This window comes from Phalacrocorax carbo, chromosome 3 (assembly GCF_963921805.1).
Source record: "Phalacrocorax carbo chromosome 3, bPhaCar2.1, whole genome shotgun sequence".
Taxonomy (NCBI): domain Eukaryota; kingdom Metazoa; phylum Chordata; class Aves; order Suliformes; family Phalacrocoracidae; genus Phalacrocorax; species Phalacrocorax carbo.
Window position 1 is genome coordinate 67313641 of NC_087515.1, and position 15778 is coordinate 67329418.

At 40.5% G+C, this 15778-nt stretch overlaps 1 protein-coding gene across 1 annotated transcript; it reads left to right on the top strand.

Moving 5' to 3' along the window:
• The first annotated feature begins 11691 nt into the window (after positions 1-11691).
• TAAR1 (trace amine associated receptor 1) lies at positions 11692-13222 on the top strand. The gene has a single exon (XM_064448622.1). It carries the CDS (start codon positions 11722-11724, stop codon positions 12790-12792), a length of 1071 nt encoding a protein of 356 aa, XP_064304692.1. The 5' UTR covers positions 11692-11721; the 3' UTR covers positions 12793-13222.
• Positions 13223-15778: the final 2556 nt, after the last annotated feature.

Here is a 15778-nt window from a genome sequence, read left to right on the forward strand (position 1 = left end):
TAAGGTAGAGAAATACTGCATTAAAACAGGTGTGATCCAAACCTTATGGCTGACTTAAGTAAGACTGGTAGCAACTTTAGGGAAACTTTCTCTCTGAGTAAAATCTAATGTACTTTACTGCACATATTGATTTAAAGCAAGCAGACCTTCAGCAAAAGGTATTTTAATAATCTGTTTTTTTCCCAAAGCGAGCAAGACACTACAGCCATGTCCTTGTATGCATATTTTAGTTATCGTGACCTTAAGTTATCCATTAAATAACATGAAACAGAGAGATACAGTCAGAGATTGTGCAACTGTTAGATCCAGTAATAAAATACTAAATGGTCATGGACAACTTGTGTTACCATAGGTGAATTACTGGCAGTATGGGACACCGTTCCTAGGTATACAGAACCAGTGCAGATATAATGAGAATGACCATGACCTGAGTTTGAACTGAAGAATTCCTACATTTCTAATTAACCAAGAACCAGATTATAACCCCATCTTATCCAGACAATAACCAGATGGTTATTGTCCACCATCAGGGCAGGAAAGCTGAAAAAGAAGAATAACTTGCACAGGTCAATAAGGACAGCAGCAATTATTAAAAGGCTTATCACAGCTAATACCAGAACACTTCTCAGTGGCTTGTGATGGACTATGAGATGCCAAGGAGGTCAACAGAGAAATAATTCCAGTATACCCTTTAAAAATTAATGTCTCAAAACCGTAGACAAACAGCACCTCCTTCTGAAGCCATGGCTGAGCATTACAGCATTACCCAGTGTTGTCTCTCTGTGGATCAGACACAGCTAGAAATGATCAGTCTTGGCAAAACAGAAACTTAGCATATTGACAAAAATATGTTAATTTCTCCTTCAGTTTAGAAAAGAATTAAGAGTTAGCAGAAGCACTTGTAGCCTCCCTCTGTGAAAGTATTATAATGTTTCTTGTAGCTATTCATTACTATAAAGAAGTGAAATACTCCATTGTCTGTTCAGATATTCTCATGGCAGCAGTGAATTTCCACTACAGATATGTATACTATAAGAAATGCATTGTAACTACATGATTTTAACTTTGCCTATCGATCTTCATTTGCTGCTTCTAATGTTAAAGTTAACTTTGATGAACTCATAGTCTGGTAGCTGTGATGGTGTCAGAATGCAAGAGCAGCAAGGTGTGTAGGAAGTAGTAATATCTTTTAATGTCGGAAAAAGAGTAAAACTTTAGGAAAGCCCTTTGCAGAAAAAGAGGATATGTATTTACATACACTTAGTTGCCCAGCTCACATACTGTGAGACATAATAACATAAAACATAAAAAAAATTTTTAGAAAAGTACCTTAAAGGTAGTCTTCAAGATCAAGGGATGACTCTTGTAACAGAAATTTTTGAACATTTACTTCTAAATGAGTGTAAGGAGTATGAGACATATTTGAATTTGTCAAAGTCAAATACATGGAAACATTAAGATCAGTTTTCATAGGATGGTATTTTTCTGTTCTGCAACTCACTTTGCTGTGTTTTCCAGCCATTTGAGATGTAGTCTTATGCATTGAAAGAGGACTATTCAATTATAGTTTTGGGGGGGTCTTTAAGGAAAATAAATTCTTTTTTTCAGGCAAAACTTCCTTAGTCATTCATGTCAAATATATGAATGGTTTTGGAAAAATCTAAATCTCATTCTGCAACATTTATGAAAATCTGAGACAAAATATAATAATGATAAGCAGGTTTAATGCTTTAGCATCAACTCCATTACGTTGAGCAAATTCAGTACAGTGAACTTTAGGCCTAAGTCGTTGCTAAGTTACTTACAGCTCTTTAGGATACACTCCCCCATACTTGTGAGAGACCTTTCCAAGTTTTCTATATAGCATTTATATATCCATATAGCTCCTACTTCAGCAGATGTTAGGTGCACTGGCCTTGTAAAATCCCTAGTATCTTGGTTTTTCACCCAGCTAGCAAACTGTACAAAAATTAATCAAAAATGTACGAACCTTTGTTTTTTTCCCATCCCCTACTTGGTTAGTAGTTGTCTTCTTCAATTTTCTCAGAGGTGTTCTTACGCTGAGTAGGCTGCAATAGTTGACCTAACCAAATTGTTATAATTCATTCATAGAAACTTATTGTTCAAAAGAATAATTATGCTTGCCTAAGTAGAAATCAAATATGTTTAACACTGGGATATAAAAGGGAAGAGCAAACTGTAAAAACGTGGCCATTTAGGGACAGTGGTGTACTTCCTGGTAGCTAGACAGAAAGACAGAAAGCTTTGGCAGGTGTGGGTAAAGATACATGTGCGGTGCCTTTCGTAATAGATGTAATTTAGCTATACCTGAAGAGTATCAGATGTGTGTACGTATAAGGGCCAGAGCTATATAAAAAAAAGGTTAAGTTTGATCAGTCATCATTACCTAGCAACAGGCTTAAACATTCCTTTTTCTGAGGACTTTCTGATCCTATCTTTAATGCTACACTAGGCATTTTAGATTGTTTATTCATGTTAAAATTCTCCTCAGTTTGCAGGGATCCTTCCAAGTTCAGCATTAGACTAAACAAAAAACAGGCATGAAACCTCTTGTGTTTGAGGGGCATGCTACACTTGTAACCAGTCTTGTGTTTTGCCAAGGGAGTCTTACACCACCAGTTGTTTTCTACTAAGTCTTTTCTTACAGATCATTGCTCTTCTATCACTAAGGATGCGACCCATACCCCTCCTTGATTTACCAAGGTTCATCATTAAATAATATCTTGATGTCTCACCAACATTTGCAATCATAGCACTTTCATGAAGCTAGGAGTAACTTCTATCCTCTAATGTAGATGAGGAGAAGTCCAAAGAAACTGATATTTACGGTACACACTAATTTAGGCAGCTAACACAAGTATTATGCAGGAGGTGGCTAGCAAGCAGCAACATGATAATAAATAAAAAGTCAAATTCAGACTGACTTCAGTACTCCCTTACCTCCCCTTCAGTGATGCAAAATGCATATTCAAATGACATACAGCAGATACTGAGAAGATAAATGAAGATCTGCTGCTGAAAAATCAGGCTGCCCAGGCATGTCTTCCTGAGACTGGGCAGTGGAGGGTAGACATGAAAGGGCACAGCCTCTGACACTGGTAGTTTCTGCACTAGTTGAGTTGCTGTTCCTGCAGTGCCACAATACCAGCGATGCTCATGCATGGCACTCCCAATTGCTGCAGCAGCAACAAACTCTGGAAGCAAAGGATGGCGCTGGCAGATGCCCCCCCACCTTAAAAGGGCCCACAGTGCAGCAGCACTGGCATCTGTGGTCTTGCAAAGGGACAATTAAGAACAATCAAACTCATTCAATGTTTCTAGGAAAACAGCATGTGTCTACTGTAGTCAAATCCAGCATTTGTGAAATGCAACGGAGAGCAGTCCGTGAGAATGGAGGCTCCAGGAGGTTGCTTACTGATGTATAGGCCTTTATTGGCAATTTAAGGTTTTAGTGTCTTCCAGTAGAGTAGCCACACTTCCAGACCAGGATGTGATATTTCAAGACCTTTATTTCACCAAGAGTTGTCCCTCTTGTTCAGCTTCATGCCCCCTGTGCCACCTTGCCAGGACCATGCTTTCCTATCTCCCAGGCCCACCCCAGTCCCAAGGGAGAAGTTGCAACCTGAGCCCCAAAGGTACAGCTCAGGGCTTGGAGAAACCTCAGGGAAGCAGGAGCCGGAAGGCATGGCCCTCCACCAGTGCAGCCCACCAGCTGAGGCATGCAACCTGACCCAAAGTGGTTCAGTTCATCTTCCTCCTGGAGTTATTTCTTTCTGGATGGATGCTCTTCCTGGGGGTCCACAGCAATACTAAAACTCCTACTGTTTGAAGATGCAGATGCTGGACAATGAGCTGTGCTTTAAAAAGCAACAAGTTGCAGTTTGGCCACTGCTGATTTGTAATTTGGCCATATTTAGGTATAGTTCCTCTGGTATGGTAAAAGATATATAAATAGGCAATCAACACCTCTTAAGTCCCTGCTACAAAGCATATAAACACCAGAACACAGTAAATCAAAGACAAGCAGATTTTTTTTATTAGGAGAATCAGTCTTGTTCTCAGATACTGTTGAAGTATTGCAGTTGGATTTTTTTCAAAATATCTGGTCTGGGATAGACAAATCAAATTTTCAAAGAAAACTGAAATTGCTAAATTTTGGCAATGTTACACAAAATTGAAAGCAGGGCAAGAAACATCAGGCTATCTTAAAAACTGTTCAGGGCTGTTAGCTCCATCTGTACTTTGGCCATAATAAATGTTTGTTTTTATTTTGTATGCTTCTTTCCACAAGCCTGGCTTTAACTTAATTCAAATGCAGTCATCTTTGCATATGCTAGTGGCTTCTGTGAGAATAGATTTATTATCTGATTATCTTTTCTGAATATTTAATATTTACGTCATCCTCTTGATGACATTTTTCCAGCAAGCTGTAAATCAGAGTCAGACCATGCGTGCAGCTGCTCAGCTGTGGGATTCATGTGGGATGAGTCACTATCGCGCTGTATCCACAGGCTGCACCGGTTCGTGATAAAGCAAGCTCCTGAGCAGGTACTGTCTCCGTGTCACGCAGTCTGAAATACGGTGAGCTGCTAATATTTCAGTGTGGGATATTATTTTATTTCAAAGATGAAACTTCTATGGTTAGTGCTGAAGATAATCGTTGTTATTCTGCACAGATAGTTGCGTTCTTTCTGTAGTGAATAGCAATAGCACCAACAGCAATGGGGTTTTGTTGGTGGCTGAGAGGTTGATTTAAAAACCATTAATTTTCAACAGCTGAAAGAGAAGCACAGCTAGGGTGCAAAACTCTTTCCAGGCAGAGCTGTGAATTCAGAGTAAGGCTCTTTACTTTCTGTGAAGTTATTCCAGGGCCATGAGGATTCAGAATGACGAAGCTGGGATCGTACCCGCTTACTGCTCACTGCCTCCCTCCTCTGTGTTTGCCTTCATATTGGAGGTGGTGTTCAGAGGCCACCGGGTATCTACAAACCAGCTACAGTCCTAAATTCACTCCTGTGGGATTGGTGGGTGCATGGGAGCACTAGAGACACATGGGGGACCTGCCTGGCTGAGTAGGTGCCTCCACACCCGCACTACAGTTTGGGGGATTTGCTTGCCCCACTAGGGAGAGAAGCAAGGGGCTGCTCCTGCCTGCCAGGGAGCCCTGGCGCTGCTGTCTGTGGGAACAGCTTTTGCTACTGAGTGGCGGCAATGGACCGCATTATGGCATTTCTTAGCAGGGCTATCAAATATGTAGGACCTCCCCCACGCGCCCCAGTGTTTCTTGGCTTTGGATGGGTATGTTTTGCTTTGCTGTAAAAATATTATTTTCCTGGAATGTCTTAGTCCTCTGTGTGTTTCAGAGATTTGTACTTATCCTGGGGTTTGGATTTATAGTCCTGATCCTAAGCACTACACTTTGAGAAAGAGCACAAACATCGAATTGCTCTGTATAAACAGCTATTTTCACTTGGCAAGGAAAAGTGATGGCTTCCACTGAAACGTAAGAATATAAACCATGGGAAAAGATCTAGAGGTCAATAATCTCACCCGTTCTTCTTTAAATTCCTCTGATATGGATCTGGGCTAATTTCAGATTGTCTTCAGTGGAATTGCACCAGGTTTGCGGTAGTTGGCACAACTTCTCATTTAACCCGTATAATGAAATATTTATTTTGAACTAATAGTTCATTGGGAATTTGTGCATTTCCCCCCCGATTTCACGCTTATGAATGGAAACTTAAGAAGATAACTTTTTGTAATGCTGTGCTTTTTTTCCTGAGGACTGCATAAATGGTGACTGGAGTTGTATACTTTCAAGATTCCTCTCCAACCATGGGGCCACCTTAGAGCCTCCAGTAGCTCTAAATCCATGGTTCCTCTCACAGATAGCCAGTTTTTAAAATGAACCATATGAAAATGAGAAACTTTTCTCTGTTTAATGGATACTGTAAAATGATATTTTCTGCCAAATGACCAAACTGTACCCATAGAAATGCAAGCTATAAGAATGACAGTAGAAATCAATGCTGTCCTGCCTTTTTGGGGATTTTTTTTGTGGTAACAGTTCTCATTCCTGAGCCCCATTCTGTTCCTTCTCATTTCCAGTGTCCCTTTCACAGCCTTGCCTAGGAAGGACAGAATAATTTTTCAACATATTGTCCAAATGGGTTTGTTGTCTGGCAAAAGTGCTATTTCCAATCTCTTCTGCCTTGTTTTCCATTTTAATTATTTTATGTTTTAAAAAGAAACAAACGTTAAGTGTGGATGACCTAAGGTATGCTAGGCAGTGTGACAACATCTCTTTTTCTTGGTTTTCAAAAAATCTGAAAACTAATTATTGCAGAAATATAAATTTTGCAGAAAACAAAGCCACAGCAACAATTCTGTAGACAAACTTATACTTTGAATATTGATGTATAACTGCTTTACTATATTACAGACTCAAAAGACTGTTGAACACTTGACTGTTGACTGACTTGACTGTTGACTTTCTACAAATGCTCCGAGGTCTCCCAAAAATAGAGCTTGACATATTTCTCATTGATATTATAAATAACAAGCTTGAGAATATTTTCATGATCCACATCAGCATTAAGCCACAAGAAAACGCCTGTTTGACGCACCTGCACCAACAGCATGAAAACTTGTTACCGAAGTGTTCCTTGCTGCTCTAAATCAGTTTACAGTTTGGCCTGCTTATTTATTATTAGTTACCTTGATGTCTTATAAACTGCCACTTTGCATTCATTTCAGTAAACATACCATTAAATACCACCCTTCCCATGCTCACAGCTTCCTCTAGGTCTGTGGTTCACTCCTTTCCAATGTGGATGGGTCCTACAGTACAAGCTGGTGCATTCAGAGATGATGAAGGCTAAGTGCTATGCCTGTGCATTGCTGTTTGGTAGAAGAGTGAAGGGCATCTCCAAAAATACTCTGTACAGACATCCTGCTGTGCCATCCAGTGGCTCTGGCCACCGGCAGTCTCCTGCTGCCGTGGGGCTGCTGAAGGCACCTGCTGGACCCCACACTGGTGTTGTCCCTGCCATGGTCAGTTGCACTCACCAACCAGCCCCCACGTAGTCTCTCCTCTATCCTTTGCAAAGGTACTTTGCAGCCCTTGGTCCGGAGTGGATTTTGGTAGGGGCAGGAAGGCTGTCCAGCCCCACAGATGAATCTTTTCTTCTTTAGAGATGAAGTCAAGGTGAAAGCTCAGTCATGATGGTATCAGGGACAAAATTCACCTTTAGCTTCACCAGGTCCCTTTCTCTGCATTTTTTCTTTTAAAAATACATTTAATTATTTTAAAGTATATAGGTGTTGCTGGTAGTCAGCTAGAGAGCAAACATGGCCTGACCCAGAGACCTGTGCTCAAATTGGCTGCTCTCAGATGTGGTATTTGAACTTCCCCTCCACCAGCATATTCCAGTGGTAAGTGCAGAGTGCAGGCACAGTGCAGGCAGACAAGATACAACTGTCATAAAGCCATCTGATAAATATAATAAGCCTACAATATATTGTTTTGCATCATTGGATTTTGATCCTTCCTCTTCATTTTATTTCATGTCCCTGAGGACTCCTAACCCTTCCAAAGTCCTCAGAAGGCTTAAAAAGAAGCACTTTGCCTGCTGGGGAAGTCTCACATGTGAGAGGAAGAATGACAAGCTGTTCTTGCAATTTATTGCAAGTCAGAAACTGGAGGGAAACACTCCCTGACTGGACTCAAAACCTGGTCATGAAGGGAGGCAGAGCAAAAACCCAGAATTCGTAGCTGGCTGCTGCCTGCCCACCTGCGGCAGAGCAGAAATGTTCACAGCAGGAGAAAGTTCCCCAGCCTCTCTGCCATGATTTTGGTAGCCCTGGCTCTCCAGGGGGTCCCCCAGAGGTTCAGCTGGTTGCTGCCACACACCTGCTACTGAAATAAACACTTCAAGCAGAGCTGGCCTTCCAGATCATCGCCCTGAGATTTGGCCACTGAAGGAGGGGCACGGCAGGAGGGCAGTGTGTGTACACACGCAAATGTCCTTTGACTATGTCCCCGTAACAGGGGCTTGCCCATAATGAAGGCTGCCAGACCTCTTTATGAGTTTTGTATAGAGCAAGACAACATGGATTTGTTCCCCAAAGTTTTACTTTCCTATAAAATGTGTATGCCAAGACGGTAATTACCAAGGCCTAAACATTCACTCCTCAAAGAGAAGTGCCTGGCTTTATCAAAGGCCCAAAGCTGTGAATCTCAAAAGGGTGAAGGCCTCTCTCAGAAACAGTATATGCATGCCTAACGTCTTTTTGACATTTTCCCAACTCTGAGCAATTGGACCTGACTCCTCTTCTCAACATACCCTCTTGACTCTCTCAAGTGGTTTCTCACTCAGCTTGATGGTTGTTTCTGCACTTTTTCTACTTGGCAAACTCTCTTACAGCAAAGAGAACCTTGTATTACAACATCCCAGTCCCTCTACGAATGCAGCCTCAAGAAAAATAAAAGAACTGAGTTGTTTGCATTGATTTTGATTTTTGTGCACATAATCTAATGAAGAAGCTATCTCAGGTCATGCAGCATAGTTTGTAAGAAGTAGTATCTTAATCTGCCTTCTTGCACATGTCCCTGAGGCATCAAACTTTAACTGGGCTTTAGCTGATGGTCTTTTATGTTCAGCTGTATTACTTTTAAAAGGCTGCATGGTCCTTTGTGGAGCAAAAAAATTGATGCTCTTCATCTGTGACTCCAGTACAACCAATAATAGGTGTTTACTTTAAACAGCTTTTTAGTAGCTGTATCTTGCAAATAGCTGTTAATTGATTAGGCTGTTAGATTAAACCTGTTTGTTCAGTAGAGTAATCAAAACTAGGCTGGTAAACACACATCATGTCACTCTGTACACAATATATCTTTTCAAGGAAATCTTACATGCTGCTGTAACCTACCTATACTTACGTATTTTGCTATATTTTAGAAGCTTACAGAAGGGAGACTACGTGGCAGTTTTTGTTCTGCACCTAGATAATCTTGGGCAGCTCCCAATGTGATTGCAGCATTTAATCAAACAAGCAAAGGTACTTCAAATGAGTTCATTTTACCTATAATAAAGCCCATTAAACAAATATGACCATTACAGCCATGATTTTGTTCTTAAGTAGGTGACAAAATAAACAGTTTGAGCTACTATTCGCATTAACAGCTGCTCCTGAGACACAGGGCCAAGAACACTATTCATTGCACCAAACATCCTCCAGCAATGTGCCGGGGGCTTCTGGAGGTTGCTCCGGCTGTGGATTATGTGCCTTTCCTCTCAAAATTACCCAGAACTGTTATGATGGTAAAGAGGCTCAGCTGTCTTTTGAGATGGTCTTCAAAGAGAAAGGGTGCCACTCAATGAGCAGAAAACAAATTAGTGTCCAGAGCAGACTTCTACCCAGCATGAGGAGCGAAAGGTAGGAGGATAGGTTTTTAAAACGATGCTTCTTCATATTTCCATTTCATTGAATTTAAAACTTTGTAATTAATTATGAAAATATTCTGCTTTCTTGTTGAAAACTTCTTCAGTGTTTAGCTCATTTGTAGTTTGCCATATAAGTTTTGACTTATTTTGTTTCCATTTCATGTAAAGCCACACAGTTGATCTCAGCTTGCTCAATATTTTGGTTGGAGTTTCTTCTTTCTGTTTAATGAAAAAACAAAATCTCCTGGAAATAAGAATTTTTTTTTTTTTTAAGAAAAACAGATTCCAGGGGAGATCATATTTCTTTAGGCTAAACAGTTTCTCTGTCAGAGAACAATAGGGAAGTTGTTCATCTTTTAAACAGAAAACGAGACATAGCACCTTAATTCTTTTTGATTGGCTTCATAGCCTGTTTTACCACATTGGTTTGATTTATTTACATATAGAATAAATGAAGGCTGAAATCAGTGACACATAACATGAATGAGCTTAAAACTTTTATAATTATTTCTAGGATATAGAGTTAAATTGCTGTTTAATTTTTTGTGCTGTGTAAATGGAAGATTTGAGTTAAAAACAATCCATCTGTCCTACCTCCATCTGGGTGTAAATACACCTAAAAAAGGAATGACAGGCAGGAAAAGAAACATGATGGGCAGAGACCGACCAAAAGTGAAATAAATGAAGTAATAGTCAAATTGAGATGGAAAAGAGTAGAGATGGTGTTAAACATTACTAGGCAGAAAAAGGGGGAAGCAAGAGGCACCCCAAACAGTAAATAAATATACTCAGAATGTGCCTTGTACTCCTGAGAGTGCCTCTGGGTGCACCTTCTCCCTTGCACTCGCATGCCAGCACAGCACTACTTGAAAATCCCCCTGTAAACACAAGCTGTTAGTTACAACCCTGTAGCTGTCGCGGTTTTGCAAGCTATAGTTTATCATCTATATTCAACTCCCATTTAGCTTCTAATGGCATGGTGTGCTTGTAATAACATTTGTTTCAATATGGGAAAAAAAATCAATTATTCTGTTGTGTTCCATCGAGAATAACCAGAGGCAGCAAAGTCCTGAAGCAAATGGGTTAAATTAGTACTGGCTGAAGTGCCACGTCAGTATTTTTCTGACTTAAACAACCACGTTAACCATAACAATAATGCTACTGAACAGCATACGCTAATGTTCTATATTTTTCACAGTAATACTCTTTTTCTCTTAATTAAAGGAAAACCAGATCTTTCGACAATGAATATTGCTTGCTAAGTGCTTAAGTACTTTCATGAGATGCTTTTGTAAAGAGACTCGCAAAAGGGACGCATTACTGCATACATGAGAGGACAGCCAATATTTGCGTCCTCAGTGGCGCACTAAACCAATATTCAGAAAGTGTTTCTTTCCATGTTTGTGCCTCGGCTAAGACAAGTATTAACATAATAAATATACAAAACAATGTTAAACTACTAGCACTGAAATAAACTAGAGCCCGACAGGGATGATACTTGCTCCTACAGCAGCCAATGCTTCAGATTAGTCAGGCTCTTCCACCATAGTCTGGAGGCAAAAGGTCAGAAAAGCTTTTTTTCTCCTCTTAGATCTTTTTCTTACATCTCTATTTACATTAAGAGCCTACAAGAGTTATGCAGTAAGACTTGATCTGGTCAGGCACTGTCATCTGCTTAAAAACCGAGGGGTCGTGGAAACTCCTTGGATTTCCCAGGCTGCACAGGGGGTTCAGTTATCGCTATCAGGACGGGGCCAGAGGAGAAGCTGAGCGTGGGTTCCTCAGCTTTAGCCTTCTCTTTTAGACTTGTAGATCTTAGGCTTACGTATCACAAAATAAGTTGAGGGACCTTCAGAATCTAAAATTACTGATTTTCAAGAGCACAGTGAGAGATAAAGGACTCCAACCAAGTTTGATGAAGACTAGGGCTGTTTAAACAGAAAATAACAAAAAGGACTTCTGATCTGCCCACTATACAAGACATTGCCCAGTGCAGGCCTCTGGGAGCCACCGTTATTCTGGTGTGAGGACACCCCATTATACAGTTTATTTCATCAGATGAGATTCCCATTTCAAGGGAAGTGTAATGATAAAGTGTCATTCTGTTAAAAGTATAATTACAAAATAGTTTCATCCTTCATAAATATGACATGTGAATTTCCGACACATCCAAATAAATGAAGGTGTTTACAATTGTCTTTTTTTTTCCCTCCCTGCAGCTCTCCCTGTAAGGAAAAGAAAAAAACAGTTGCAAATGTATCTCAGCATTAGGAAAAACAGTACCTGTGCTACCTACCTATGTGGATTTGAGACCTCAGTAAGGATGCAACTGGGCTGTGAATCCGTAAATGGCTCTTGCATAAGGAGCAGCTGGTCAAACAGTATCCGTGTTTCCATGTATATCTTCATGGTTTGCATTATTTTGGCCACAGTTGTTGGAAATTTGACAGTTATCATCTCAATATCACATTTTAAGCAACTCCATACACCTACCAATTTCCTGATACTTTCTATGGCTACAGTAGACTTTTTGCTGGGATTCCTCATCATGCCTTGCAGCATGGTGCGCTCTGTTGAGCGCTGCTGGTATTTTGGGGAGCTCTTCTGCAAGATCCACACGAGCACAGACATTATGCTGAGCACAGCGTCCATCTTCCATCTTTCCTTCATATCCATCGACCGTTACTATGCTGTGTGTGACCCTCTAAGATACAAATCAAAGATAAATACTTTTGTTATCCTCGTCATGATATTTGTAAGTTGGATGGTCCCCGCTGCTTTTGCTTTTGGAATGATCTTTCTAGAACTAAACTTGCGAGGGGCAGAAGAGATTTATAATCACATACATTGTACTGGAGGATGCTTTGTCATTTTTAGTGAAACTTCGGGTGTTGTGGCTTCTGTAGTGTCTTTTTACATCCCTGGATTTGTTATGCTGTACATCTATAGGAAAATATACTCCATAGCCAAGAGGCAGGCAAGATCCATTGATGCAATTAGCCAAAAAAAGATGCAGTTTGAAATGAAGCACCACATTTCATTCTGCAGAGAAAGCAAAGCTGCCAAGACATTAGGCATAATAATAGGAGTGTTCCTCATTTGCTGGTGTCCGTTCTTCTTCTTTACAGCAACCAATCCATTTATGAATTATGTGATACCTCCTGTTCTCCTGGATGCTTTGGTCTGGTTTGGTTATTTAAATTCTACATTTAATCCAATTATTTATGCATTTTTTTACATGTGGTTTCGCAGGGCATTAAAGTTGATTCTGTTTGGAAAAGTTTTTCAGCGGGACTCTTCCAGGACTCATTTGTTTTTAGAGTAACATGTTTTAAATTGTTGTATTCATGGCTTTGAATTTTTGTCTGGAGGCTGAACTCCCGGATGTGAGAGCTGAAAATGAAGGAAGACCTATTTGTTTACTTGTTTACCAAATCTGGTTTGAGCAGATAAGCAACCATTGTGCTTCATGTCCTCTTTCATTCCAGACTGGGCTTTGTATGTGGTTTTTTGGTTATAGCTATTTATATGCAATGCACAGGGGAGCAAGACTTCAGTTTTTAAAAAATTACAGCAGTTTATATCCCTGATCATAATCATTAAGAAATTATTCCAATACAACAGATTAATTTCTTGAACAAGGTGTGTTTATATTACAATATTTGTGTTTCCTTATTGTCCTCTAGAAAGAGACATCTTTCAGTAATAACCCAAAGCTTTTAAGTTTTGTGCGTCCCCTTCAGTATGTGTACAGAGGCCAAACAAGCCCATATACAGCCATAACAGGACACTCCACAGAGGGAAGATGGGACAGAGGAAAGTCATGCTGCTCTGCTTCCATTTCAACTAGTGTCTGTGCCTGTCACTTATGAGTTTGTCACTTAATGGCTTTGCTGCTTAATGAGATCAAAAGCATGTTTAACAAGATCAAAGATAAGGACAAATACAATGTATGGAATGAAAAGCAATAGTGGAAAGTTACATCGAACCTGACGATGCCAGAAAGTGATGCTTCTCCAATGAATGTAAAGTATTCACCTATTTGCAACTTATGAAACTTTTTTCAGCTTGGACATATTGTTATTTCGTCTGATGCAATGCTGTGACAGCTGGTGAGGAAAGTATACAGAGAATTGTTATAGAAAAGCTATGGTTGGCCTGAACAGAGAATGCGTGGGGCAGGGTGAATGTGGAAGCACCAGGAGGAGTGGCAGAAGAAGGGCTATAGGAATGGCTTGGGGTGACTGTGCCTGGGTGAGCAGGCTGTCAAGGTTACATCTGTGTGCGGCTTCTCATGACACCCAGATTGGGACATGAAGGACAGGCAAGTAAGTCAAAAACTAGCATATGGTCACCAGCTGAAGAAGACCCATAGGCTGTTATTTTTTAAATCTATGACCTGGCTTTTCTAGAATTGAGATATTACCATACAGAAGGAAATGATACCTCTGGCCTGATCCTGTGACATCTGGTTGGACTATGGACTAGTCCTGGGAATGGACAGAAAAGGATTAGTACCTGATAAGAGACTATGGAGAGAAACTGATGACTCTGTACTGAAGTAAGAGCTATGCTCAGCAGTAAATTATGTCCTCCATTCACGTTGCTGGGATAAGCACACATGGTATGAGTATCTTGTCTTTCTTTTCTGTGCCCTGTAGAGCACTGAAGCACTCTACGCTGTAAAGCATAAAAGTTGAACAATGCTCTATTTCAACAGAGCAAAATCAGGATCTGAGATTGTCTCTTTTACTGTTTCATTGCCATCTTGTAAGTTTGCACTCTCCAAAATGACATAAAAAGGAAAAATGAAATATACACCACATGGGCACTAATCCTTGTTAGCAACTAGTATATGACTACTTCAATACTTTATCTCACAGAAATAAAGTAAGTAAAGATAAAAAAAATCTCTTTCTGATAAATGAATTGTTAATTCTCTTCTTCCTTCATCGCCAGCGAGGCTGGCCTGATGTAAGTCATTTTCTCATGCTCAGTGCTACTTTCTGAAATGAACTGCATGATCACTTGGACATCTTGATCACTCTTGAAATAGCAGCTTCAGAAGTGCTTCCAGGTGATACCTCCTTCTGGCGGTGTTATAGAATGAAGGGTGGTGATCCTTCCCTACGAGGAATGTTGCCCATCTGAGGGTTTTAAAGTCTATTTAGTAAGCTCAGCATGTATTAATATAGTCCCTTCAGGAAGTCAGTGGAGATGGTTTTTTGCCCCTCATCCACTATCTCTCTCCCTGAAAATTGGGAAATATCACTGTTTTTCCAGAGAACGTCAGCTCTACCAGAGTTCATAACTGGTCAGTCTCTCTTCATAATGTGTTCTGGCATCTTTCTGGCATTTTTTTCTGATAGCAGGAGTAGTCTGTGAATAAGTATGATCCCAGCTTGCTTACAAGATGGCCTCTAGTTCAAATAGAGCACACACCTCTGCAAGCTGCGCCTAGACCCTAGTGCAAAGCTAATCTACTTAAAATCATAAAAACCTGACCCACACTCCTGAAGGCTGATAACCACCTAACCTAAATTTAGACATCTGAAAGTTAGGTACTACATCTGCTTTAGTCATTGGTAGCTTGCTTTATAGTCACTGTAGAAAAGCAGTCATCCTCACAGAGTGTTTTACCTCACCAGCTTGTTCATTTTTAGTTAAGATGAATCGTCCCTGCAGGTGCTCTTTCTCATACTACCAAGAGGGATCTGCCAGTCACTAGTATAGATTTTCTGATGATTTTAGATATATATTTTTAGGTAGCTGAGATGAGGATTACTCAGCCTAAGTGAATCCCACACTATAGAAAAGTTGGATGATTCTAGGACTCCAAAAATGCTTGTGTTAAAGGCTAGTTTTCTGGAACTAGCGGTTAGTTGTCACCTCTAACTTGTCTGACTAGCAAGAGACCTGAAATGAGATTTTGGATCTGGGCAGTGATCGATGGGGCTACTACTGAAGGTTTGCCTGAATAGTTGCAGCTGGGAGAGTGTGGTGGAATGGTGGATTATGGAGTCCCAGAGGAACACACACAATTCCCTGACGGCACGTAAGGAGGGAAGTAGGTCAAACATTGTCAGTAGCCAGTAGGTCATCCTGAGGAGATGACCTGCCAGGGAGGGAAGATAGGGGAGACGTTGGGCTAAGGGAGTCTCAGACATCCCACGCATGCTGTGCAGAAGTTTGGAGGGTGTCACAGTTTAACCCCAGTAGGCAGCTCAGTCCCACATAGCCCCTTGCTCACTTCTCCCCAGGGGATGGGGGAGATAATCAGAAGGGTGAAAGTGAGAAAACTCGATCTCATA

Coding starts and splice junctions, on each gene's coding strand:
- TAAR1 (XM_064448622.1), top strand. CDS start 11,722: ATGTATCTCAGCATTAGGAAAAACAGTACCTGTGCTACCTACCTATGT.